General features: G+C 50.1%; 1 protein-coding gene across 2 annotated transcripts; it reads right to left on the reverse strand.

The window, feature by feature from the left end:
- On the reverse strand, positions 1 to 25,689 carry FAM107A (family with sequence similarity 107 member A). 2 transcript variants are annotated; one of them, XM_066195576.1, is made up of 5 exons: positions 25,420 to 25,689; positions 14,450 to 14,513; positions 4,727 to 4,901; positions 1,474 to 1,630; positions 1 to 317 (listed from the first exon to the last, which is right to left on the reverse strand). In XM_066195576.1, the coding sequence occupies exons 1-5, from the start codon at positions 25,441 to 25,443 to the stop codon at positions 210 to 212; spliced, it is 528 nt and encodes a 175-aa protein (XP_066051673.1). In that variant the 5' UTR covers positions 25,444 to 25,689; the 3' UTR covers positions 1 to 209. The 2 variants fall into 2 exon arrangements, with proteins under 2 accessions (XP_066051673.1, XP_066051674.1); XM_066195577.1 differs by lacking the exons at positions 14,450 to 14,513; positions 25,420 to 25,689 and adding an exon at positions 13,003 to 13,146.
- Between the last annotated feature and the right edge of the window lie 7 nt (positions 25,690 to 25,696).

Here is a 25,696-nt window from a genome sequence, read left to right on the forward strand (position 1 = left end):
TTTGTGTGAGTACTTTGGTGAATACTGTACTTTTTCCACAGTGATTCCCTCCTGGTCTGGAAAACCTTTTCTGTGCCTTTCTACTGGAGCAAGTGTTAATAACCGCAAGTAGCCCCGATGGCGTGGCTGGGAATGTCCACCATGTACAGAGATTTCAGTGGGGGTGTTGGCGCTGGCCTTGCTAGGATCCTGTTGGGTTTTGGCAGAAGCTATGCTGCTTTCTCGTCCCCCGTCACCGTTGATGTTCTTCTCAGGTTTTCCTTGACTTTAATGAATTCTGGTGCATGGTCTTCCTGCTTTTCCTGCTCTCTCTCCAGCTGTAAGAAAGAATTTGTTGTGCACATGAAAGGACAAAAGGGCACAACTATGTTAAAACAGAAGGCTTCATTATTGCTGGGTGCAGTCATTATTGCCCAAAGCTGAATGAGAGTGTAGTGCATGTGTCGTGGCTCTCTTTTTACAAGTCATCACACCAGACCTACGTTTGCCCTTAGTCTCCTTCTGTCCTGCTGAAACATTAATTTCTTTCTTTCCTCCAGGGAGGAACATCTCCATCAGAAAAGCAAGGTAGGGCTTCACTTCAGACCTGGCAAGGAAGAGGGAGGGAAAGGTTTGAACCCTTCCCAGCAAAGGAGGCCTGTGAGACTGGGAAAGCTCTCAGTATTAGGTATTGTCTAAGGTGAGGTAAGTCATTGTACTGCCTTACTTTTATATGTGAAGTCCTTGTGGATCTTCCCTAAACCACCTTGTTTCAAATTCCTTGTTCTCTGAGAGTGCCAGGCTTTGATTTTCAAGTGATCTCAGCTTTGATGGACATTGTTGTTGTGTTGTTAATTAAACAAACTGGTTTCATCCATTTGCAGTGCAAATACTGGCAAGAAGGAGAGGCAATGACTTTATTCTTGGTGGTAATGACTCTGCTCACTGCTTGCACTGGTTTGGGTAAGAGGGCAGGCACAGAGCACCTGGGGCACGGCTGTGCTGCTGTCAAGTGCACAGTGAATATTGCTTTCCCCAGGCAGAATTTTGGCCAGGATACATGCCAGGAAATGTTCCCCAAAGCAGTTTGGGTCAGATTGCAGCAATGTTTCTTCCAGCACTTCTGCAGCCTCTCAGCCTGCACTGCAGGGTCCTGAGCCCTCCTGTGGTGGGTGCTGCAGCAGCCCCCATGCAGTTTAGGGTGCTTTGAACTGGATAAAACTCCCAAGGACACTGTGTGGGACCCAGAGGAGACCCAGAGTGAGTGGTGTGTAATGGGGGTCCTGGGTGAAGTGGTATAAACAAGGTTGATCCCACTGTGAGGATGAGAGTGCTGCAGCTGTATGGGGCAGCAGTGGAGGATATACTTCAGCTACTGTGTAATGGAATGGTAGAAGTGCTATACCTTGTGTTGAGCCTCAGCCCACCCATCTCCCCTGTGCCATGTGTCAGGTGGTTAAGATAACCCAAGGATGGCTGAAAGCTCAGTTCTACCTGATCCAGCCTCTGGTGCCTCTTTAATAGCTCTTTTTCAAAAGGAGACTGCAATTTCTTCGCCTCTTCCTCTTCCTTCTTCTGTTTGATGAGCAGGTCTCGCCGTCGGTGCTCGAGCACTCGCTGCAGCTCTGGCTTGCTCTCCACACCCAAACCTCTGTGGATGAAAAGCAGAAAAATGAGGGCCAGAGCACCTACACCGGGGGTGTAACCACTGCCAGCCTGGCAACGCCAAAACTTGTCTTGGTCCTAAATGGAAACACGGGAGATCTGTGTTCCATGAGATCCATGGGAGATCCATGAACCAGCCCTGACCCACAAATCCATCCACAAGGTTTGAGGGTGTTTGATGGTGCCTTGGGCTGCCTGCTTGGGATGGACACATGTTGCTGTTCGTGTGTGGCACGTTTGGTGCTTGAAGTTCTACTGATCCCATTGCACCGGGGTACCACAGCTTTCTGTGCCGGGTGTGGAAACGGGACGTTCCGTAGGCTCGTGCTGTTACTGTTTTAACGGTGTCAGGGGAAGATTCAGCGGCGTGGAGAACATGTGCCGTAATGACGATTTTTTTCCCACCAGCAGGGGTAGTCATTGGGCTGCAGTAATTGTCCAGGCAGCTCCTTCCTTCCCCGCACATCCCTTCTGAAGCTTTGAAGCTTTGCTTCATCTGAAGCTTTGCTTCGGAGCTGAGGGCCGGCGATGCCGCTGCTGACATGGATAGTTTGGATCAAGAGGCCGAAATGAACTGTCCTTTTCTCCTGGAAGCCGGAGGGTTTGCTGATGGCGCAGGTGCCTGGCTCCCCTTTGGCCACCTGATGCATCTCAGGTGAATCCCTGTTCTGTGAGGGGTGGGATCACCGGAACCAAGACACAGCAGGGCCAAGCTGGCAAGGCATAAATGTGTGGTAAAGAGATGGAAAGCATTCCCTGAACAAATTTCAGAAACCTCACACTTTGGATATTGCCATACCTGAAGTAGTTATGGGTGCTGTTTGGTGCTCCTGTGGGCACAGGTCTGTGTTGAGACAGATGGGGACCTCCCATGCCTGTGCTAAGGGCTTGCCCAGGGCAGTGCTGTTGATGTAAAGCTCCTCCTCAGCACCAGGAGGTCTCTGTTGACCAAAGGCTGGTTGTCTTCGGCCAAGGTTGTTTGAAAGCAGAGGCATCCCAGCCTGTGGGCTATGGATTTCTTGGCAGAGTGGCAGGTGGTGAGGTGGTACCTCACATGATGAGAAGATGAAGTGGCAGGCAGGAGAGAGGAACCACCCTCACCAGATGCAGCAAACCTCTGCACTGTCACAGCATGGCTGGGGTCCAGTGCTTGCATCCTTCCAGTACCACTTTTAATGACACTTCCTATTGTATTTTTTTTTTCTTGACAGGACAAAAGTTCACAGCAACATCAGTGAAGGCAGCTGTAGCCTTGGCCCCAGAGCTTTCAGGATGGTTTTTGAAGCAGGAACAACTTGGATGCTGCAAAAATGCTTTTCACAAGGCTTGAGAGAAGGAAAACCTGCCTTGGCTTGCTGGAGACACAGCTTGCAATTTGCCTGTAGATTTGTTACTATTCTTTGATTTAATCAGCCTGTGTTGTTAGTGCCCAGAGGTGTTGAGTAAGATAAGGATTTTGTTACACAAGCTGCTGATTCCAGTGCTTCTCCCTGCTGCTTGGGGGGAAAAACCAACCAAAGCAGAAACAGGAGCAAGTTCCTTCTCTCTTCCCTTCTCCCCTCTCTCCCTCTATGGTAATATTTAGCAGGAAGCAAAACTGGTGGATTTGAGAGCAACAAGAAACCAGCAACAATGCATTACTTTTTGCAGTAGGGTTTGTTTCACACATTTGCTGAAAAATACTAGGGAGATCAGAGCCAAAACAGGTTTAAACTGATGCTTGAGAGGGGCCACATGAGTAAGTGGTGCAGGATGTCTGTGGTGGAACTGCCTCCTGCCAGTACCTGGTGGCACACGTGGATGTGACAGGGTGGCAGGCACAGAACTGGAACACAGAGAGATGATGTACTTTGTGTTTGACAGAGTGAAATGCAGCTCTGGCGCCGCAGGGTCTGCATCTCCTTCACTGCCATTCCTCTCTGCTGCTTCCATTGCAGGGGTTTTTTGTTCCTTTGTTCCATCATGGTTAGACTGGAATAATGTTCTGTGAGATCAAAGACAGTGCTGGTGGGTGACCCTTTAAACTGAGCAGCATCACTAGGGAGGAGATGGTCACTCTCAAGCCAGAGACTTTTAAAAATATCTGGCTGGTATAGTGACATCTGCCTTGATGCCAGAGAAAGGTCCCTGTAATTCTTCTGATTCTGGGAAAATCAAATCAAACCCAAGCCTAGCCAGTGCCAGTATTGATTAATGCACCCTGCTGGCAGGCTTGATTGTTCACTGAATTAATATACGTGTCTGGTCCTTGTGATGACTGCAGTCCTTCAGAACAGAGGCTGTGCTCCTTTTAATTAGGCAGCCAAAGAGCTATTGTGTCAGGGTATTTCAGGGCGTTCAGAAAATATCAGTATAAAGCCAGCAGATTTCTTGCTGTGCTTAAAAGTCTCTGAGCAGAATATGATTTTATTACATTGATGTTCAGACAGTTGCCGCAATGGAATGATGTAGTTGTAGGTTCTTGATCACTGGTATGGTTTTCCTGATGTTGTATCTGTACCCCCAAAGAGTTAAATTGGGGTGATGGGGTAGGAAGTCAGGAATATGCATTCTAGCCTGTCTTTACCCATTTGATATTTAGGGAGTTGGTGAGTAGCCTTGTACAGATGATCTCACCCCACTGCTACCTCAGCTTTCAATGGCTGCATCCAACCTGCCCCTCTTCCTGCCTCTGGATTGATCTTCAAGTGCACAGGAATGCTGTACATTGCTGGGGACTTGGCAGATCAGTGATGGAGATAGAAAAAAAACAGAAAAGCTCCAAGGGGCACCAGAAGTGGGCTGTAGGGATGCCTTGCATCTTCCAGTGCTTGTGACTCTAAAAAGTGCCAGCCAATCCTTCAGGATGGCAAAGCAGGGGCTTTTCATTCTGCTTTATTTTTTTAAAGAAATGGTCACATCAGAGAAAAGAGGAAAGGACACAGCAAAAGAGGACAGGATACTGTGTTTGAGTGCAAGTGAGGGGATTTATCGTGCTGTTCCTGCTCGCAACCTGTCACTGGTACCTTTGCCTCAGCCCCTGAGCTCTGATGGCTCAGCACCTCTTTGACTGCTCCAGTGGCAGGTTGCGACCTCCCCTTACCTCTTGTGGTTCATCAGCAGCTCTCTGTGCAGCTCTTGATGGCTCTTTGAGGCTTTTACAGGATTTAGGAGCTTTTTAGGTTTGATGAGGTCTGGGTTTCCATCTATGTAATCTGGGTGAGTCAGGATATTCCCACCATCTGGTCGCTCTCGCTGTATTTCCGTGTACATCGATGCTGGAAGAAAAAATGAGGTGTTTGCATGAGAAGTCTCACCCTACTTGGTGTGAGAACCCTGGGCAAGACAGTGGAGAGGAGCTGGTGCTTGTCCTGGCTGCATGATACCCGTGTCAATGTCAGAGTGCACGTGCCTTCACGTGCTGGTGTCGGTTTTTTAGAGGTTTTAAAAAAATATTCCCTTTGCGTTGTTGATGAGACACATGTTAATTAGATCACTTAAATTACTTGCCAGCCACTCACTTCAGTGGCTGCAGAGTTTAGTGCCAAGGATTAATTAATGCAAGATAGGTCTAACTAAAACTGGAAGCAGCCATGGATGTAGACTGTGTTGAGCTGCTGCTTTGAGCGTTCTGCATGAAGCGGTTGGTCCCATAGCACAAGGGAATGCTGTGGGATTTAGGAGACTTCTGAAACACTGGCCTAAGGAAGTCCTGCTGTATCTGAAACATCTTGCCAAGGAAAGATTTTGCTGATATCCTGCTGACCTATTCAGGATTGAGTCCAACGCCAAGAAAAGCATCCTTTGCTCATGCAGTCTGTGATCATGCTGCAATAATTTCTATGTTCTGGATGTAAGAACAAGAGCCCACAGTTTTGGAAGGGGTGGCAGCTTGGATTTCAGGCAAACCACAGGGCATGCTCACTGCTGGTGCTTTCCAATTCCTTTACATTTTCTCTTTACAAAAAACTCCTATACAAAGTGAGTGCAAAGAACAAGTTATAAGACAAACTGCATGTGGTGGGCTGCGTCTTTAAATGAGGAGCACAGTAGGTCTGCCTCCAATTATTCAGTGTATGGTCTAATCAGGGGCTCAGAAAGAGCAATTTATTCCTGACTATTCACTTGAACAATTTGGAAGTTTACCAGTAAGAACCAAAAAAGTCCCAGGAAAAGGGTGTAGGCAGGTTCATGTCTTTAAGTGTCTCATTACTGCAGTATTTTTAAGGCCTACTGTGAAGTTATATGGGTTGATGGACCTGAAGAAAAACAGTTGTTCAGAAATGTTGCCTCTTTCTCTTATTTCAGTCTCATGTATAAAAGAAATAAAACCTTTTTAAAAGAGAAATCAATAAAAAAAGCCAAGAGAAAGCAGGCTAGGTCATTCTTTCACAGTCAGTAAGCACTTAAAAATGTGAAGTGGATTGCAATCAAACAAAATTGTGTAAGGAATAATACTGCTGAAGAAAAGATTCAATATCAAACAACTTCTCATTGAATGTTAATGTGGCCAGTGCCCTACTGCTTTGGGAACAAAGGAAAACAAATCAGAGCCCATTACAGGAGTGTAATTGGGGTGAATAGTTCGGTAAGTATTTAAAGGGTGCTTGGAAGCTGGAGCCAGTGATTTTTTTGTATCACATTATTTTCCTCTAGGATCACACAACACTGCTGGCAGAAGGGGAGGTGGTGTGGTTTGATGTTTGGTGGCAAGTGCCAGGCTGACTCAAACCCTTGCGGGGCTGGACTCCCCAGGCTGAAACTGGGAGCTCTGCCTTGCCTTCCAGAGAGATGCAGGGACTGAAGAACAGCCAAGGGTTAAGGCAGTGAAATTTCATGGCTAATTTTTGTTAGATGAAAGCCAGGTTTTGAACAATGAGAAAACATATCAAATTTTCACTGGGATAAAATGGCTTTGTTTTTTCCTTGTACTTTTTTTTTCCTTTCTTCACAGAAGAGGCAGAGAAAAGGCAAGGAAGGAAAGAAGGTACAAAAGCTAAGGTTTGTTTTGGCGTGAATGAAATGGTTGAACTCCTATTTCAAATGGCAAAGGTATGTCTTCATTTTTCAAACAAAAAGGTCTCTCCATGGAGTAACTTCAATAAAATGCCAGGTGTTTTTAATGGAAACACTGTTTTTGGAAGCTGTGTTAATAGACTAGGCTCAATGTCACTGTGTCATCCCACTGCCCTTTCCTGCTGTTCCTGTTTAGTCCAGAGCTGCCTCCAGTGACACAAATGCCCACACTTGCTTATGTGTTGGTACTAAATTGTCATGCATGTCAGGAGAAGGGCTGGGACATGTCCATCTTGGATCTCTCTATCTCAAATCCACTTGATGTGCTCTGCTACGGGATAATACAGTGAGTAGAGAGTGTGGAGGGATTATGCAGCCAACCGAGCCTGACGGACCAATCTGAGTGTGTAAATGGCTGAAACTCAAGTGACTTTGGTATTTTTCTCTGGACCAATTAGCTCTTGTGTCTTCTTGCTAAGCTGCTCTTGGGGCACTGATGCAGCACTGTTATATATTAAATACTGTTTTCCCCTGCCTCCATGATGCATGGTTTTCCTTTTGCAACTCAGCAGTGGAAGTCCCTTCTTCCCTACCCCAAGACCCAGATGCTGGGAGATTTGGTTGGGCAGACTTTCCCCACATCCACATAGGTCTAACACCCAGCAACGCACACCCATGGAATGGCATCATCAGTCTGGGCTTGTGGCGTTTCCCCAGACACCCAGAATGATCAGGAAATCATCTGTCCCCTTCTGTTTTATGCAGCATTTTGAGGGAGCACCGTGGTGAGCCTGGAGGTTTTGGATGGGCTAATATGGTTATTTCCAGACTGCGGCAATCCAACGTTGCATGACTGAGGCTTGCAAAGAAACAGGAATTTATCAAGCTATTCACTGAATGCAGATGGGAAACTTTTCCCTTAAACTAGTACAAATTAGGAAAAAAACTGGAGAGGGAGGGGTGGGAGGAACTGAAATGAACTGGAAGCTTTTCTGGGCAGGTTCTCTTAAACCAGCATGTGAAAATCCTCATGAAGACTGCAATTTGCCTGAATAAACTGCGGGAGCCAGGACTCAGCAGGTACCTCTGTGCTTGGTTTTCATGGCACTAGATGTGCCTAGGGGTATGCAGAAACCCACCTCGAGGGTTTGGCTTTCCGTGGGTGTCTGTACTCCTGCCCTGGGGACAAAGTCAAAGCCCTGACTGGGATTGGAAGGAGTTTTGAAACCTCTTTACAAGAATAGTACTTTAAACCTTCAGAAGCCCTCAGCATGGAACAATTCAAGGAATGTCTTCATTTGCACTGAGCAGAAAAAGAAAAATGAGAATATAAAAAATGCTGGTGTGTCTGGAGCACAGCTTGGGGTTATGCTGGGGGTAGGGATGGGACATCCTTACTCCTGCAGGTTGGCAAATAGGACCCAGTGCAAAATGTTTGTTGGGGAGTAGATCTATCATCTCTGAGACCTGAGGTAATGCATGTCCGTGTAATGAGACAGAGTGCTATCAGTCTGCTTTTTGTCATTATTTATGGTGCTGGAGGTGTAAATCAAGCCAGGTCTCTGCAGTGGATTTACAGCAGGATGTCTGTTTTTGCATGATTCAGCTGCAGATCAATGAACAATGCTCTGCTCTGGCACCTCCCTGGCCACCATCATAAATCAGCAAAAGGTGTTGGACATTTTTATTTTGTTCTTTGCAAGATACAAGCAAAAAAATACATGTGAATGTTAATACCCTCTGCTGTACTGAGGAAGACAGTGTGACCTTTTAAATAGGTCTGCTTTGGAGTGTTGCTTATAAAGAGTAACTCTGTTTGTTTCTACACACTCAGGCTTTTGCGTGCTTTTAGGTATTTTCCCTTTCCTTATTTCTAGAAACTCAAGGCTTTCTAGGGAATGTGGGTTTCCAGCTGCTTTTCTGTTAAAAGCAAGACTGCCAGGATGAGGATGCCAGGGCCCCTGGCAGGTACTTGGACATCACACATGGAGTTATCTTGTCTCTCAACTGTACTGTGAAATGAGCCTCCAGGCTCTATTAGATTTCTAGGAGACCAGACAGGGAAAGTTCAGCATCTTTGAGGTAGCCCAGAGACCAGACACCCTCCTGCCCCAGGGTGTGGGACTGACTGGGGGAGAAAAGTGACATTTTAATATCTCTGTTCTGACCTAAAGCAAAGCCCAAATTCCTGCTCAGACCACCTGGAAATACTTATAAATCCCTCAGTGCCTGGGAGAGCTGCAATAAAATCATCACTCTGCAATCCTGGGACAAATTGTTTCCACTTCGGATTATGCTCAGCTGCAATCTTTTCGGGAAACACGGTATCAGGCAGCTTTGGTGCAGCACTAAATGCCTTTGAAAGCACAAATGCTGCAAATATATATTAAATATGCTCTACTAGGAGTGTAAAACAGGGTGTGCTGCTTGGGGTGCTGAGTGGCTTTTGTGCAGCCCCCCAGAACAAGGAGAAAGGTTTTGGCCTGGTTCTGGAGAGGAGGAGGAAGAGGAGGAGGGAGAGGACTGGCTCATGCCCAAGGACAGGCTTTGGACATGAGGGTTTGGTCACAGCTGGAGCTGGGCTACGCTTCCTTTGGCTGCTGCTGCTTTTTGGTTTTCCCTCACAAGGAGGAGATGCCCTTCACAGAGCATTTATTTAGGATTAAGCAACTTGTCTCCTGGTGGTGGATTGCCATGTCAGTCCCTCTGTGTCAGGACTGTGCACTGCTGCTGGCAGCCTGTGCTACTGTCCTGTTGGGATGGAAATAATCCTCTGGAATGTTAAAGGGATTAACAGTCCTGGAAAGGGCAGGCAACCTGAGGGATGCAGCTCTGCTTACGGCTGCTTACATGGCTACAGCTGTTCTTTACATGGGGAAAACTAAACAGGCTGGAAATGGAGTTAATCCATAGCTGTTGGATTTAAAAAGCTGTAGAGTGGAGGTCTGGGGTCCTGCCCAGCACCTGTCAACCTGCACCTGTACAGGAGAATGGAGGGTGCAGCAGGACAGCAGCTGCTTTTTGCAGGTTTTTATGTGAAATGCCTGACTTGTATTTTGCCAAGGTCTCCTTGACATCCTGCCCCTTGTGACATCTCGTTTTTGCCCTGCACATCCCTCATCCTTTTCCCATGCCACCTGCATCCTTAAACTGCAATGCTGTCAATGCTGCCTTATGCAGCACAGGTCAGTGTTCAACTTCAGCTGAAACCTAGAAAGCAAATGTAGTTCACAGTGTTTTATTTCTGCTGTCTGTGTCATTTGATAACTGAACTAGAGCATCTCAGAAGAGTTTTGTCAATTGGGCCAGATGATGACCAAACTGCTTTTGTTAAAAATATTGTATTGGCATCCATTTCTGGGCAGATAATGGGCCTTTGTGAAATGCCACCCATGTAAAAACAGTCAGAAGGCATTATTTTGGGAGTGAGATCTCTACTCAGAGGACATAGCTGTCTGTAACCTTGTGAGACCCTGTTGCTTGGTAGAAGGGATGAGACTGGGCAAAAACTCAGGATGTCCAGGGTCAGAGCCCTGGATCTGGGTTTGTAAAACCACTGATTCAAGAGACCATTTCCTGAGCAGAGATGATCACTTAAAACTGTGGTTACAGGGAAGAACCCCTGTTTTTCTGGATGCCTGGGATTTATTAATGAATGTGTCTTTTTAAGTAAACCAAGAGATTAATGAAGGGCTGCTGACAGTGGCTGGTCATACACGTCCTGCAAGTCAGGTGGCTGCAAAACCAACACATCAGTGTGAGCCAGCAGAGTGAGTTTAAAGCTATTTACACAAGTAACCTGAGCCTGAGAGGAAATGTGGGTTTCTGACACTTTTAACTGCAATTATGGGGGGAAACCATCCCTTTTCTGGGCCTCAGACCCCAACAACATCCAGTCCCTGGGGAGCCCTCCTTTCTTCAGGGTGAGAGTACTGTCCCTCACCCCTCTTGGGAAGGCTGAGAGGAGCAGGGCCTGTCAATCCCTGCAAGAGTTTGTATGTGCAGGTGAAGGTTTTTGGGATCTTTAAACTGGCTTCTGTTACATTTAAGCACTTGCATGCTTCTCTCTGTTAACCAGAACTTAACTTTTCTTTTCATTTTAGAGTATGAACTTTCTGTCAATGCATTTCCAGTGTTTGAAGTGCAGCTGGAATTTGGCTCTACAGCTTTTCTTGTGAGAGAGTAATGGCAGAAAAGGTCATGCTGTATGTTAAGTCCTACAAAGAATGAAGCTGAAAGTTTGTCATTGGTTTTGGACTTTTCAATTGATGGCACTTGCTAATTTGCACGATTTTTCTAGTGTTAATTAACTGTATTTTAGAAATACAGAATAGCTGAGGTCAGCAAAATGGGAAAGAATTCCATGTCAGTCTCTGAAAGCCCCAAAGCTTTGTCTGATGACAGCAGCTTTCAGTTGTGCACCTGCATTGCAGAGGATCATCTGCCAGGAGGACAGGAGGTTTGACCTCAAAGTCAGGCACTTGCTTTAGGAAGCCCCTTTCTGCATGGTCGGTCGGTTCAAGGCAGAGGGAGACACCCAGGTGTCGGTGCTGCTTGATGGGGAAGCTCACAGTGCCTGGACACCCTTTGGTGGGTGAGTCCCCACTGCTGAGCCCACAAAATGTGCCTTATCACCCAGGAATCCATGTGCTGCTGTTACAACAACCTGGAACAAAATTCCTGTAATTCCCATTAGCCTAAGGACTGGTGTGGCTTGCTGCCCTGGTGATGGATGATGATGACGTTAATAATGATAATGATAATAATAATAATAATAATGTGAGCCCAAAGATTGGCAGATGCTAAACATTACCCTCCCTGGGTGAGATGGCACCAGCTCCCATCCTCACTGTGATTTTCCTCTCCTCTGGTTCCAGCTGTGCAGCAGCTCGGGAGCACCTCATACCGACGGACCTGGCACGCTCCCCTGTGCTTGTCACCAGGCGACCGTACCTCTGACAAATGATATGTGTGCTCTGGGAAGGAGTCAAAGAGCCTTTGTCTGCTTTTAATCTATAGTTTTAAATAATTAAGCAAGGCTAATTCTGGTATTTATAATGCAATAGGGTGAGTGTAACTCGATGTGGCTGCTGTGGGAAGCAGTTCCCAGCTATCAAGTGGCTGCCTCAGGGCAGCGGGCGCTCACACCCCAGGTCCCCTTGCCTGCATTCAGCCCTGACGGTCAGAAATAAACCCCACCGGGGTCACAAGGTCAGAAAGGCAGAGAAAACTCTAATGGAAATGTAAAACAGGGCTGGGGGACACATCTCTGCAGCTCCCAGCACTGCTGCCACGTGTCACCACTGTTCCTACCTCTGTGTCTCTGCTGGGCACATGCTGGGGATGGGGCTGCTCACCTGCACAGCCAGTGCTCTCCTCCAGCACAGCCAGTGCTCTCTCATTGGTATAGCCAGTCTCCCCAGCTCGTCCTCAGTCCTGCTTACCCTTGCTGAGCCCCGTGCCAGCACCGCAGCCCCCAGGGCTGGGTCCCCCATTTGCACCAGCACTGCACAGAGCGGGGCTGGGCTCAGCCCAGGCTGCTCAGGCATTGCCACCTGCCATCACCCCAAAGGTAAAGGACTCCGGATGTCAGCACGGTCACCTGCTCAACTTTGCATTCATGCACATGGATTTAGAAGAGAGAAATCCCACCAGGTTTGAGGCTTGCTGAGCTGTCTGGGCTGTACAAGTTATCAGCTGGAAATGCTTGTACTGTCAGGCTAGTGCCTCTCTGCTGGCAGGCAGGACTGTGTGTGCTGGTTAATCATTTCATTTAATTACCTTGGACTGTGATAAGCAAAGATAGCAAGGCTGGGATCTTAGTCTGTTAGCAATCACCAAGATGTCCCGTGCCTTTTACAAACAGCATGTGGAGCACTGGTTTAGTTTTGTTCGACAGTGGCAGATGCTTAGCAGTCCTTCTTGACAATCATAAACTCAGTTTTAATACCTCACCAAATATTTGTTCTGCCAATGACAGACATGCACATCAATCAGTAATGAATGCTTAAAGTTAGTTCAAAGGTATTTAGTTAAATACAGAAAATACCCTCCCATGTTGATGTGTAGGGATTGCATTAGCTCCCTATCCAGCCCAGTGCCTCTCCAAGAAGAAGGTTTGAATTGCAGGATGGGTATTCTAAGGGAATTTCTTGTGGGATATGGAAAGGCAGAAGCAGAAGGGCAGCCTCTCAACCAGCTACTGAAGTATTAAAGTAACATGATATCTCAAATAAAACCGTGTCCCAAGTCACCTGTGGATACAGTGCAGAGCAATCCCGCGGGATGAAGCAGCCCGTCCCCGCAGAAGGGAGCACCAGAGAAGCGGGGATCCCCCGGGCAGTCGGGGGGCCCTGGGCTTACCTGATTTCCGCAGCGAGGCCCTGGGGAGCCCGGGGGGCAGGTGCTGCCCTGTGCCCCACGACATGGGGCCGTGGGGGCTGAGGCTGCCGCTGCTGCCTGGCTGCACTCGCGCCTAGGTGACTTTTGGCCGCTCCAACGAAGCCGCCTGGCTCCTGCCCGGTCTCTGCGGTGGCAGCAGGGGCGGAAGGTCACGTGGAGGTGGCTGCTGCACCCTCCCTGCTGCTCCTGCCACCCCACAAGGACCTCACCGAGCGCTGGAGCTCAGCTGGCAGCAGCCGGTGGCCTCGCTCGCTCTTCAGTGCTGGTCCCTCTGCCGCCCTGGAAACTTCTTCCCTTTGCTCTTTCTTGCCTGATGATGTTTTCCCAGGACAGATGAACACGCTAATCGCTTTTTTCTCCCCAGAGCAAACAGCTCTGTGCGTGCCCAGGCACCCGAGCTGCCTGCTCGGCACAGCCACTGCTGCGGGTGGAGAGGTCGTGTCCCTGCTCCACGGAGGACGATTTCTCCTCAACGTGCCTTAACCACGCTCCTGGAGAAATCAGATCGCCCCAGAGGAAGCCGCACGCCCACTCTCTTTAGCAACCACTGCAACAGCCAAGCCGGCACCAGGGCAACCGCTCGAGCTATCGTGATTATTCCCTGGCATGTTGCAACACCCTGTCATCCACCTACTGCTGCACGGCCCAGCGGGAGCAGCTGCTACCCCCCAGGGGTAAGGGCTGCGAGAGGGAGGAGCAGCCCCTACACGGGGCCACGGGTGTCCTGGTGGCATCGGAGCTTGTGTGATGCCGCAGCAACCCTGCCGCAGGTCTTCTGCTGCTGGGATGCAGCCCCTGCCTGAACTGCGCTTCTTGTCCCCGTCATCACTGTGCCTGGAAGTTGCCATGTTGGCCGTCCCTGAATTGCCACTGCCTGGGAAACCAAAGGGTGCAAAGGTGGGGGAGAAGGAGGGGTTAAACCACTCCAGCAACTCCTTTTGGCTCTTTGGTGGGTTCTGTGGTCCAGTTCTGCCCAGGTTGCCCAGTGGCAGCCGGCAAGTGCTAAGTGTCCCAGTCCCAGGAGGGTCAGGGATGAAGCAAAATCATTTCCACACAGAGGAACAGGAGAGGGAAAGCCGGGGGGCACCGCTGGGGTGCCCCGTCACCTTCACACTCTGCGGCACCCAAGAGTGCATGGTCCAGGCCATGTCCTGGTGTGACACTCCTGGCCCTGTGAAGGACTGGAGAAAGAAGCCAGGTTCTCACAGACACAGGGGTGCTCTTTCACTTTCAGCTTTCCGCAGTTTGCACCTCTCCACATCCACCCTTCACATCCCAACATTTTCTCCCATCCCAGCCATGTTTCCCAGCCAAGGACTCAGCAGCACCAGGTGTGAGCAGAAGCCCCAGTCCCTCTCAGTTTGCTTCCAATGCACTTTGAGGGTCAGCATGGGCTTCTGGCACTCACCTGAACTGCCACTCCCTGGCTTCTTGCTTCCATTCGGACCCTTGGACTGAAGGGAATATTCTTTCTGAAAGAAAAGCATGAGAGAAATGAGAAAAGACTGTACAGGTATTGCTCTATCACAGGAGACAAAACATAGGAGAAGTTACCAGTCCTTTGCTACCAGAATTATTTAAAAAAAAATTATTATTTTTAACCTCCTGACCAGGAGCTGTTCAGTTTAATTGACATGGGGTCTCAGATGCGTGAGAGGAGAGGCAGACTGGTCCTTATTCCAACGTGTGTGGTGTTTGTCCTTGTGCTTAGGAGCACACTCAGCCTGACCTGTCCAGTTGTGGATTACTCACAGACAGGGTTTGGAAGGTCCCATGCAGCTTTTGCACCTAAACCAAGGCTGTGGCAAAGGAGAGGCCTTTAAGTGAGGAGGTTGTGTAGTTTTTCTGCTCAAGCTGTGACTTCACAGCCCATGTGTGCCCCACAAGATTTTTGTGGCCCAGCAGACTTCCCTCACAACATGCATTGTCCCATGGCCTGGCTGCTCATTGCACACTCCAAAAATACCATTTAGTTCAAAATGGAAAAGGAAATGGATACACATCTGTGCTATTCCCCTTGGGTCACCTTTGAACAAGTTTCAGGTCTGTCAGTTCACTGGAGATGTGTCAAAGGGGGAAAAGAGTATTGATCTAAACCTGTTTTGAGCTGCCAAGGACGTGCAGTTATGGCTGGTGGATGTGGGACTGGAAAAGGTCTGTGATCCATCAACATGCTTTTGACTGAGTAAAATCAGAAAAAGGTCAGCTAAATTCTTTGGATATATTTCTGATGCATCCTGGTGCCTGACCAGCTGCACATCTGGACTCCTCTCCTGCAGAGTGGAGGAGGAAGTGGGTTTGTGGGGTGCTGTCCTGAACCAAGGGACTTTTCATGGCAAAGCTCTTTTTCTGGGAGCTCCTTGCAGAACAGTTCTGTTTGCTATCTAAATTAGTAAGCAATCTCCCCCTGTGCTTCTGTGTCTTTGAGATTAACAAAAAGCTTTTGTGTTGCCCCTGTAGCTCCCTGAAGGTTATATTGCGAGGGTGGTTGATTGCTGGGTGAGATTTAGCAGGAGTGGCTCCTGCAGACAAGGAGTTGCGTCATTCACCAGCTGCCCTGTGTGTCTTAGGAAGTGGCTTCATGTCCTGGGAGAATGGGGACATCATTCCAGCATCACCTATTGCATCTCCTGTACCCTGTATGGCCCCGTGTTGCTAGGAATGCTGCAGGGGTTTGCAGGGTGGGGTTCTTTGGATGTACTACCCCAGAGGAGTGACCCCAGGGTGTCCCTGAGTCAGCAGCTGGCAGAAGACCCAGGCAGTTCTGGCATGGCTCTGGGATAGCTCTGGAACAGCTCTGCTACAGCTCTCTGACATGTGGGGCACAGAGGGCTCATCCCTTGGGACTTGTGCTCTGCTGTGATGGGGCAATGACATGGTTTTCTTTTTTAATGTGCATGTAAAGAGAAAGTAATGCTGTACTGAATGTGCGCCTGGTGTGTCACTGGTGGGTGGCTGTATGGTTATTAACGAGTTCTGGGAACAGGAAAATGGTTCTGGAGGGGCCCACAGCTGGGTTCTTGTTACCAGGGATGTTCATTAGGTGGACTTTTAGCTGCTGAGTTACTGTGTTAGTGATGTTGGCTGCTGGCTGTCATCTCTTTAGCCAATTGCTGTGGCACCAAGAGCTTTCTTGTATGGGCATGTCTCCTGTGTATTAAAAAACCCCAAGTGTGTCAAGCCAGTTCCCAACACCAGCACTGGCTCTCTCTGGGTGTGCAATGCCACCCGCTGATGCAAGTGCGGTGACAGTGAGATAAATCTGTGTGCGCTCTGAGGAGCCTGGGTGCAGCTGTCAGTGACAGAGCAGACAGCTCTGCCTGGACCTTTATTAAATCTCCACTCTCAGCACGGGGTTGGGACGGCAGCATCCCTGCCAGTCATGCCAGGCTCCCAGTCTGCATGCAAAACTTTACTCTGCTGAAGTCACCTGGGGCTGGACTTGAAGGCAGACAGCATTTCACCTCCTGCTGCAGGGAGGTCCTGCAGGCTGGTTAAACATTTGCTCTGCTGAGTTAATGCTTGATGTGGGTTGAGGCGCTGCTTGTGGTGGTTGGGACTGGCTGTGCAGCCCAGCCTTCCCTCTCGCCCTGTGGCACCAGCTCCCAACACAAACTCTGTGCTATCCCAGTACAACCTCAGCAATCATGCTGGTTGCACTGTGAGGTGACCTTGGTGGTGGCAAAGCCAAAGGCAGGGGATGTGTAGGCTGGCCAGACCATGCTGGGTCCCTGGTACCGTGTCACCTCTTGGTACAGGTTGGTTGGTAACACACTCCCCCTAATCTCCACTTGAGCCATTAGTGTATTTGCACAGCAGGACAGCTTCTCCTTGCACCTCTCCAGCTCACCAGGGCAGTTAATGATTGTCCAGGTGATGGAGACTTTTCTCTGCTCCCTATGGGACAAATCAGGTTATGGCACTGTCCCCAGCCAGCTGAGGGACAGGGATTATAGGAGTCAGAGGGCTTAATTTGTCACAGTGAGGGCTCAGATGGGGAGCTTTTGTTGCAGTAAATGTGCAGAAAATGCCTGCTATTTCTCAAACCCTTCTATTTCCATGTGAAAGCCACTTTCTGTGTGCAGTGTGACTGCATCTTGCCAGGAGTAAGAAGTAGTAATAAAATCTAGTATCAGATAGTAACACTGTGCCTCCCTGCAGCTGAGCAGGACAGTCCTGGAGACATTGCTGATGGGAGGAGGTGCCACTTCCAACCTGCAGGCAAGCTCCTCCTGCCTGGGATCCCCATCCTGCTTTGACCATGTCAGTGAGGACACCGCTGCTTCAGCTGGAATTAGCCTGGTGATTAAGTGGGTTAAATCCCACAAAGCAACACAAAGTATAAATAGTAAGTAGTTCCATGCTTTACATGCACTGTTCTCTGTTACTACCAAACATCCTGGGCATCACTATGTCCTGGCAGGACTGTTCCTGGCCCTGACTTGGGTGTACAGCAAAGAACTCCTGCAGCAAATGTCTGGAGGCAGCATCACAGGCTGCTTTGAACCACCAGCTCTAACCACTATCCTCCTCCCTGGCTCCCCACTGGGGGTGTGCAATGCTCCTACTGGAGCTTAAAGCCAGCCACCTTGTATAAACCATTAATCAGTGCTGTTTGTCCCACGTGTGGGTGCTGTAATGTTTACTTGAAGCACAACTGACAGGAGATTTGGACTCTGTGATCTTATGAGAGCAGGGAGAAGAGCCGTCAGCACGGTCAGAGTGTGAACCATGGGAAGGGTGATGAGAATGGCTTCAGGCAGGTTCAGATCAATACAGGGGCCATTAAGGTGTAGTATCAGAGCATCTGTATCACACTATAGCCAAAGTCTAAGCTAATGAATTAGGTAAGAAATTGCTGCAATCAAATCAGGGTGGCAAAGAGGTATAAACGTGGGCAAAATGCCACTCTGATGTGACTCTCCCACAGGTCTGGTTTGGGAGGGAGACACCATTAGCAGGACACAGGGTTAGACATTGCTCAACCGTTTTAGGAGTAGATGGACTCAGAGAAAAGTACTTTGTCCCTAAGGTGCTGTAGCAGCTCCTGACATCGGTGCTCAATGAATGACCACATCCATTGATTAAAATAGTGTTATTGCTGAACCCAGAGGCTCTGAAAGGAGTTGCCATGACCTGGAACAAGGTTCGTAGATGGCTGGAAGATCAAAGCCAGCATTTCTGTATGTGATGAATCCACAAAACATGTGATTTAGAGGTTAATTAAACTGTCCTCTACCCTTACTTTTGATTAGCCCCCAATACCTTTTGCTGTTCTCAGTGCTCTCTATGAAAACATCTCATATATGCCCCTGGACTCTGAGATGCCATCTGAGCTGTTGCCCAAATCTTCTGTGCTATTGCTGAATTTTGGTCTATCTGTGCTCATTTGCAGCAGGTGGGACTGATCCAGAGATATCAATGAAATCATCCACTGCAAGGAACTTTGGAGGATTACTAAGACTTTTTCCCATCTGTGATGTCAATGCACAAAAATCTGTCAGCTCCATTGTTTTGCTGCAAAGTCCTGCCATGTGAGATGTTGAGGCTTATTTCATTCAGCAAGCTGGGGCACGTTTGCTGGGATGACACCGTGTTCCTGGTAAGGAGAAACACAGAGAAAATCAGCAGCACAACCCAATGCCTCATGCTTCTGCTAGTTCCCTGAAGGCACTGGCCAAAGGAAGTGCTGCAGTTTGGATGAATTTCCAAAATTTCTTGAGGGCTAGGAAAGGCAGTATAACACCCAACTCCCCCTGCAGCTTGCAGACTGGGCTCTGCCTTCCTGGTGGTGGCCATGATGAAGCTGCTCTCGGGATTCTTGTGAGAGGCTGCATGTTCCTGTCTCTCACAGAGGCAGAGCAGTGCCGGGTTTGGGAGGGTTACACCTTGGCAGGGAGCTTGACTGTGCACATTCCTGTGCTCCCAGCTCATTATGGGACACTGCTATATTGGCAGGTTTTGCAATCGGGACTGGCAGGCACCCAGGAGTCAGTGTCCAGGCACATCCCAGCATTCCTGGGCCAGCAGCTATAAAATCTGCTGTCATGGTGCTGCCCTTGTCATGGGAAGGGATCTTGGAGCCACCACAGTATCCAGTGAGTGCCTCAGTCCAGCCCCACTGCTCCCTGCCCTGTGCTCCAGCGTGCCCGTGCCCAGCCCTCCATGCACACCTGCCCACAGGGAGCTGGGCTTTCAAACAAAGCTGAGCTTGTGTTACTCCTGGTCCCTGGCCACAACCATAGCTGATTTCACTATCACATTGCAAAGGACTCTAAGAAATATCAAGTTATTGGTGTAAGGTTTCATTACTGGTCTTTTGACCTCTACAAGTCTGCAGCCTTTCTTGGGTTGAAGTGAGCTGAGGGCAGATGCCTGTGGCCACTCTCACGAGAGCAGCCAGCAGTTTTAAGGATATTTTGATCACAGGAATTTGTAAATTTAGGCTTAGAGAAGGGGATCAGGCTCTTGGTCTGCCTATGGGGCCAGGCTGACACTCAGATCCTGTGCCAGTCTCTGGGAGCACCAGCCAGGTGGCCACTTTGCTGCCTAGTCGAGTAGAAAATTGTAAATGCTTCAAATAGTGGTGTTATTTAATTCATAAAGAACACACAATTTGACACAGATGAGTGCTGTGCTGATCCCTGCCTGTCTTTTTCACCAATGTCATTCTCCTTCCCAAATCCCCGTGGCCCCAGAAGGCAAGCACAGCCCTCCTGTGGTGCGAAAGCTGGCAAATCGAGTCCCATTTCACTGACTGTCAACAACAAAGGACAAAACCCCAACTAAAGCAGGGAGGCAGAGGCATGGGGACGGAGGCTTCCTGGAGCTGCCAGCCCTGGGGCAGGGAGCTCCGCAGGACTTCCCACCACGGTTGAGCAAACGTTGCTCCCTGGCTGCTCCCGGCGTACGGCTGGGGAGGAGGAATGCGACACACCAGACCTCAGCAGAAAATTTCCCGCAGATTAATGAGAGCAATCAGTGGCAGGGCTCAGCCCCACAGCAGCCGGTGCACAAGGCTCATTTGTCAGCGTTCAAGCTGACTGTGAAGCCTGACATCCCGCTGAGAAGGGCATGAAGAGGCTCTTGGCACAAAGCAGGGCAGTGCACACACCGATGGACCTGCTGTTGTGCCTTGGTCCCTAAGGAAATCCTCACTTGCAGTTCAGTGCTTTTTAATCTGGTCCCTTGCAAAGTGCAGAGCACACACCACCTCTGCATACCAGGGCAAAGCCAAATTGCAGCCCTGTTCACTGTTGGAAATACCTGCATCGCCCACCTCAATGTTGTCAGCAGCAGTTAAGTTGTTGCTACAATGGATAAACCATTTTTTTACCTGTCTCAGGAGCTTATTCTTGCCCTGTGCTGGGATGTGATATCACTGCTGATATGAAAGACTGCTGCACTATTTCTGGGGATCCTGCTGATTGCACAGGAAGAACATCAGTCACTGGCACAAAAGGGCTCCGACAGCTTTGGAGTGAATTGTTGTCATGCTGCAGAGAGACTGTTAAGACACTCTAAAGTGCCTTGAAGAATGTTGTTTTGTGAAAAGTGAGGCTTATGCCACATGATTAATAGGGACAGGGTTTATTTCTGGCAGAGTGTCATGCTGTCCTAGAGCTGCCAGGCTGCAGAGGCATCATCACTCCATTTCACATCTGGGGACGATATGTTAGGGGTTAAGCATAGAGCTGCCATCAGAAATTTGCTCTTATGGCACCACCTTGTTGGGCTCTTTACCTGCCCAGGGTCACTTGAATTGGTCCTTACCTTAGAAAAATGGAGTTTGTGACAAGCAAGGGCAGAAATGCCCCACCAGCCCCAGGCACTGCTGGTAGCACATGGGGTGCTCTGATCCCTGTGGGCAGCGTGTGCCAGCTGGGTCCTTTGTGGAGGAGACCCCAAAGGAAGGGGCCGAAAGGGAGGAAGTTTGGCTGTTGTCTGGGATGAGACGCCACCTGCCAGGCTGCAAATACCACCATGGGCTGCAAATAGAGGAGGCAGTGAAGGAAGACATGAAGCATCCCTGTTAATGCAGGGCTCAGGAGGAGGCAGCAGATGCCACTTAAGCCCCCCCAGGAGCAGAGTGAACCAGCGAAGCCTTTAATTACTTTAATCCATTTTTATTTGAGGACTGCTGAGCCATCCCAGAGCCAGCAGCTGCAGCATTTCCCATGCATTGTTGTTCTTGGTCTCTCCATGAGCACATTGTGCACCTCCCTTCAGTCTGAGCCCTCTCCATGACTCCCTTGCAACTTCAGTGCTGCAGGCAGCGTTAGCCAGTGCTGGATAACCTCTGCCCACGCCCTAGAGGGGCTGGCAGAACACTCCTCTGTGTCCTGCCCAGCACCCTCACCCATGGATCAAACCCGTGTGCCACTTGTCATGCATGCAGGCAGAGATTCAGCCTGGGTTGGCTGTGTCCAAGCTAGTTCCCTGTCTCACTGAGCCCATTTGAGCTCTCTCAGGACCAGAACGTCAGCCCGTTTGGAGGCAGAGAGTGGGTTATGTTAGGTGTTGGAGCTGGTTTACTGGCACAGTCTAGGTGCTTGGGATGGAGAAGTAAGAAATAAAGCTGTGATCTCATTCTAGGAGCTAGAGCAGCCCCCCTGTAATGAGTTTGGCTTCTGAGGGCTGGGATGCTGCAGCATGTTATTCACTATAAAAGCTACAGAAGCCCAGAGCAGTGTCTCTACTTAGAGTCCCCATGTGTCACCACCTGTGGGACCTTAAAGGGTTGAAGAAGAGGAAGACAAAAAGCAGGATAAAGTCACCTTAGAGGGCTTCTGTGGAGGTTTAGGGACTAGCCCTGGCCCAGCTCTCCCACATCTGCGTCAGACAGATGAGAGGACTTAGAGACATTTGCTGTCTCATGATGCAGAGCTGTTAGTTTCTGGGTGTGCGTAATTTTTGCCCAGAAATGGGCTTTTTATCACTAATGTCCCCACTCGTGAGGCACTTTGGGACTTTACTGGTGTGCCTCTGTAGCTCTCATCCCTGTCCCTCTAAGAAAGGCTTGTTGCAGGCAGCACATGCAAACCCTTCTCCCCAAGAAGCACAATGCTTAAGGACACTGGAACATTGTGGTTCCTGGTTGCCATCTGGTTTTTGGATTTGCTCCCGGGGCCAGTGCCACCGAACAGCCGTGGGCATTCTGTGACTGTCAGTGGGACTTGTTCTGCTCAGGGGCCCTGGCACCTGCAGCCCCTCCTGCTGACAGTGGAGCAGCCCTGGAGCCCTGGCTGATGAGGGGGGGACAGCCAGGGCTGCAGTGTCAGAGCAGGCAGGGTCCCTCAGAGGGATCTTGTGCTGCCCAGGCACAGGGATGCTTCCAAAGAGCTGGCAGGGTCCCTGGCTACCAGCTTTCTGAAATTCTTGTCAGGAAGAGCCAGGAAAAATCCCACTGTGCCTGCTGCTCTGTGGAGTGTGATGGAGCAGAGCTGTCTCAGCTCACTGCCTTGGAGTAGTATTTCCCCCCACTTGAGAGGGGCTGCTGGACCGTGGGTCTTCCTTGGGGTGTCACAAGGTGCTGGCTGTTTCAGACCTCTTTGTCTTTCTGTTGCACAGGCTAAAACACTTTTCTGGCCAGACCGTGGGGGTCCCTCACTAACAAGGCAAGTCGTGGTTGTGGGGAAATCCCTCCAGCAGCTCCCAGAAATGCTCGTCCTGTCCTCCTCAGATGGAGGAGTTTTAAAGGATGCACTCAAAGCCCTGTTTTCAGCATGGGCAGCCAGGTACTGTGGTTTGCCTGAACAAGCAGAGCCTCTTTCCCTGGCACTGGCATGCTGCCTCTTGTTGTTCTAAACCAGCCACAGAGCAAAGCTCCCCGCTCGGCAGCAGGGCTAATCCAGGCTCATCTGACATTAGTGTAAACTGACACTCTTGGGAATTTGGGGACAGAGAACTTTCCCTGGGGAAACAACCACTATGCAAACTTTGCCTTGAGAAAATGTGGAGAAAAGAAGCGGAGAGGTGCAGGTGCCTGGGAATAATCTCCACTGCCAGAGGGTCTGAAGCATCTGCCCTGGCACCCTGGGGATCTGTTCCTGGTGAGGCTGTGCTTGCAGATTGTTTGAAGGATGTTTGCTGAGGTTAGAGGGATGTCAGCCACACCACTGGGGCTGAAGCCCTGCAGAGCAGAGGAATCAGCAGGGAATCATCACCAGATCATCAGAGAATCAGCATCAGCTCTGCAGCATCCACGAACTAGCCTGTGGCAAAGTCCTTGCCTTCCCTTCAAGAGAAGGGCACCCCAGCAAAAGTCTGTGTCTTGCTGGAGCCCTGCTGTTGGCTCAGACCCACAGAGCACTGGTGATATGAGAACAGGTTTTTTGGGACTAGATGCAGCCTTTTAAAGTAAAAATGTCCTTGGAGCCACGCTGGCAGCCTTTCTGGTGCTTTTTGTTGTGGAGCTGTGGATTGCCTTGCACTCCACAATCCACTACTGTAATCTCCTTGGAGTGCTGTTCTGGACTAAGCTTAGAAGAGGTGCAGCTGGGACTGCTAATGCAGGCTGTGCTGGCTCGGGGTGCTGAGCCCTGCTCTGTGCTCCCTGTGGGTCCTCTCTGGGCTGTTGCTGATAGATGGGTTCAGGGCTGGCAGGTGCCTGTGCCCTGAGCTGTGCCTCAGGTCCCTGAGCCCTGGTTCTGCAAGGGCTGGGGGAAGGGAGCTTTCCTGCCTGTCACCTGGACCCATCCTGCTCTTCAGGAGAGCTGGATCCTGCTGTTCACACCCACCCTGGAAAGGCAGCGGAAAGAATTGTCTTGTTTTCATCTCCCATCAGCATCAGCCTAAGAGTAAAGCACCGCCCCAGGAGCTGCCAGTCAGACATCCCTGCTTGGTGCCAGCTGGGCAGTGGCACAGGCTTTTGTCAACCCTGGCAACATTTGGGAGGCTGAAATGGGAGTGACATCTCTGACCTTTTGGTACCCATGAAAGTAAAACTGTCTCAGCTTTTAGGAGCTGCCAGGAAGCTGGAGAACCCAAGCTCCCGGCAGCTTTTCAAAGCCAGGCCATTCAGTGCCGGGCAGTGGTGGGATCGAGGTGTTTCAGGGAGAGGGAACAGTGGGGAAAGCTGTCCAAAAGCAGTCTGGTCTGGTGGTCAGGAGGCTGGCATGGGCTGCTTTGTATGCAGCAGGGCTTAACTGGGTGGCGCTGAGCCAAGCCTGACCTAACCAGCTTATATCCCTGCTTCCAGTAATGCCTCTACAAATGCGCTGGGGCCTGAAGGTCAGGGCCACGTGAGCAGGGGCCTGGGGATTAGCTGTGGGCAGAGCATGGCTCCTGCTGGGTGTGTTGTAGCTCTGAGCCACGGGAACAACCACGGCTCCCGTGTGTGCTGGAGCCAGTGTGGCGTTGGTACCTGGGATGGAGCATCACCTCCTGTACCAGCTCTTGTCAGAAGTCCAGAAAAATAGATAAATGCTTACTAGTCCCACATCAGCTCTGATTTTCCTTCTGGGTGTTGGTCACACTGGCCAGTGGGTTGCTTTTTCACATGTTTGCCCTGCAAGAGTGTCTAGCTCTGGTTTTGGAACAAAGTCCAGCAAGTTTGCAGAACTCTGAAAGGCACTTGGTGCCCATACATCTGAAGGCGACAATCATGCTCAGCCGAGCATGAGGGTCCCTGCTGGGGCAAAGGGTCACTGCTGTCCCCATTCCAGTGGAAGTTATTGACCTAGTATGGTGCACAAGTGTGTTTCTCTTAGAGCTATGGAAGCCTTATTCCAGACAGGGCATTGCAACTGAGCAGGGATGATGCATTTCTAGGCACTGATGTCATCAGCCATGGAAGCAAAATGACATCCAACAGCATCCTCAGCGCAACCATCTCTAGCCACCTCTGCAGGGCTCTGACTCCACAAAACTCTTTCTGTTTGGACCTGTTTGACCGCTCTCCCCAGGGGATTTGGAGGAGAGGGACACTTGTTGGTGCTGTGGGACCCGGCCCAGCTCCTCCCTGTCCTGGAAGGGAGCTGGCATCAATTCCCAGGCCAAGAAGTACTCAGGGCTTGCTCTGCACTGCACCTACAGGAGACATCCCAGAGGCTGCTGGATGCATTCAGAACAAATCTGACATTTCTCCCCAGAGAACCAAACTTGGTCTGTTCTTAGTGCAATTGCTTGCAATGCTCTGATCCCCTCCTCGCTGTCCTGAAAGCCCCGGCAGGCCCCGATGCTGAGCCCATTAGATGGAATTACTTAATCCGGCCCTGATGAGTGGCACCCACACCCAGGAGCGGGTCCCTTCCCACTAATCCCTGGCTGCCATCAGCCGCCTTAGCGGGCGCGGGGCAGAACAGGCACCACGTGAGCCGTCGGTGCCTTCTCCATCACATCCCACCGCCGCAGCCCTGGGCGAACCCGCCCCGTTACCTTTTTCCCGTGAGACGCCCCCATGGTCGGCTGTGTTGGCCGCGCTCCCCTCTCCGGGCTGCGGGACCGGCCGGCTCCCCGCGGTCACGGCCCCGTCACTCCCGGGGGGACCGGCGGCCGCGCTGCTCCCGGCCCCTCCGCGGCTGCTGTGGGGAGACGTGGGTGAAATCCAGCCCGTCTGTGGCGGGGTCGGGTGGGAAAGCTTGCTTTTCCTCCCTTCTTCCAGCACGTGGAGAACTCATTTTCTTCATGCACCTAACGGCTGGCTCGCACCCAG

Source organism: Chamaea fasciata, unplaced genomic scaffold, assembly GCF_029207755.1.
Source record: "Chamaea fasciata isolate MVZ Bird 193981 ecotype frontalis unplaced genomic scaffold, bChaFas1.0.hap1 SCAF_13, whole genome shotgun sequence".
NCBI lineage: Eukaryota > Metazoa > Chordata > Aves > Passeriformes > Sylviidae > Chamaea > Chamaea fasciata.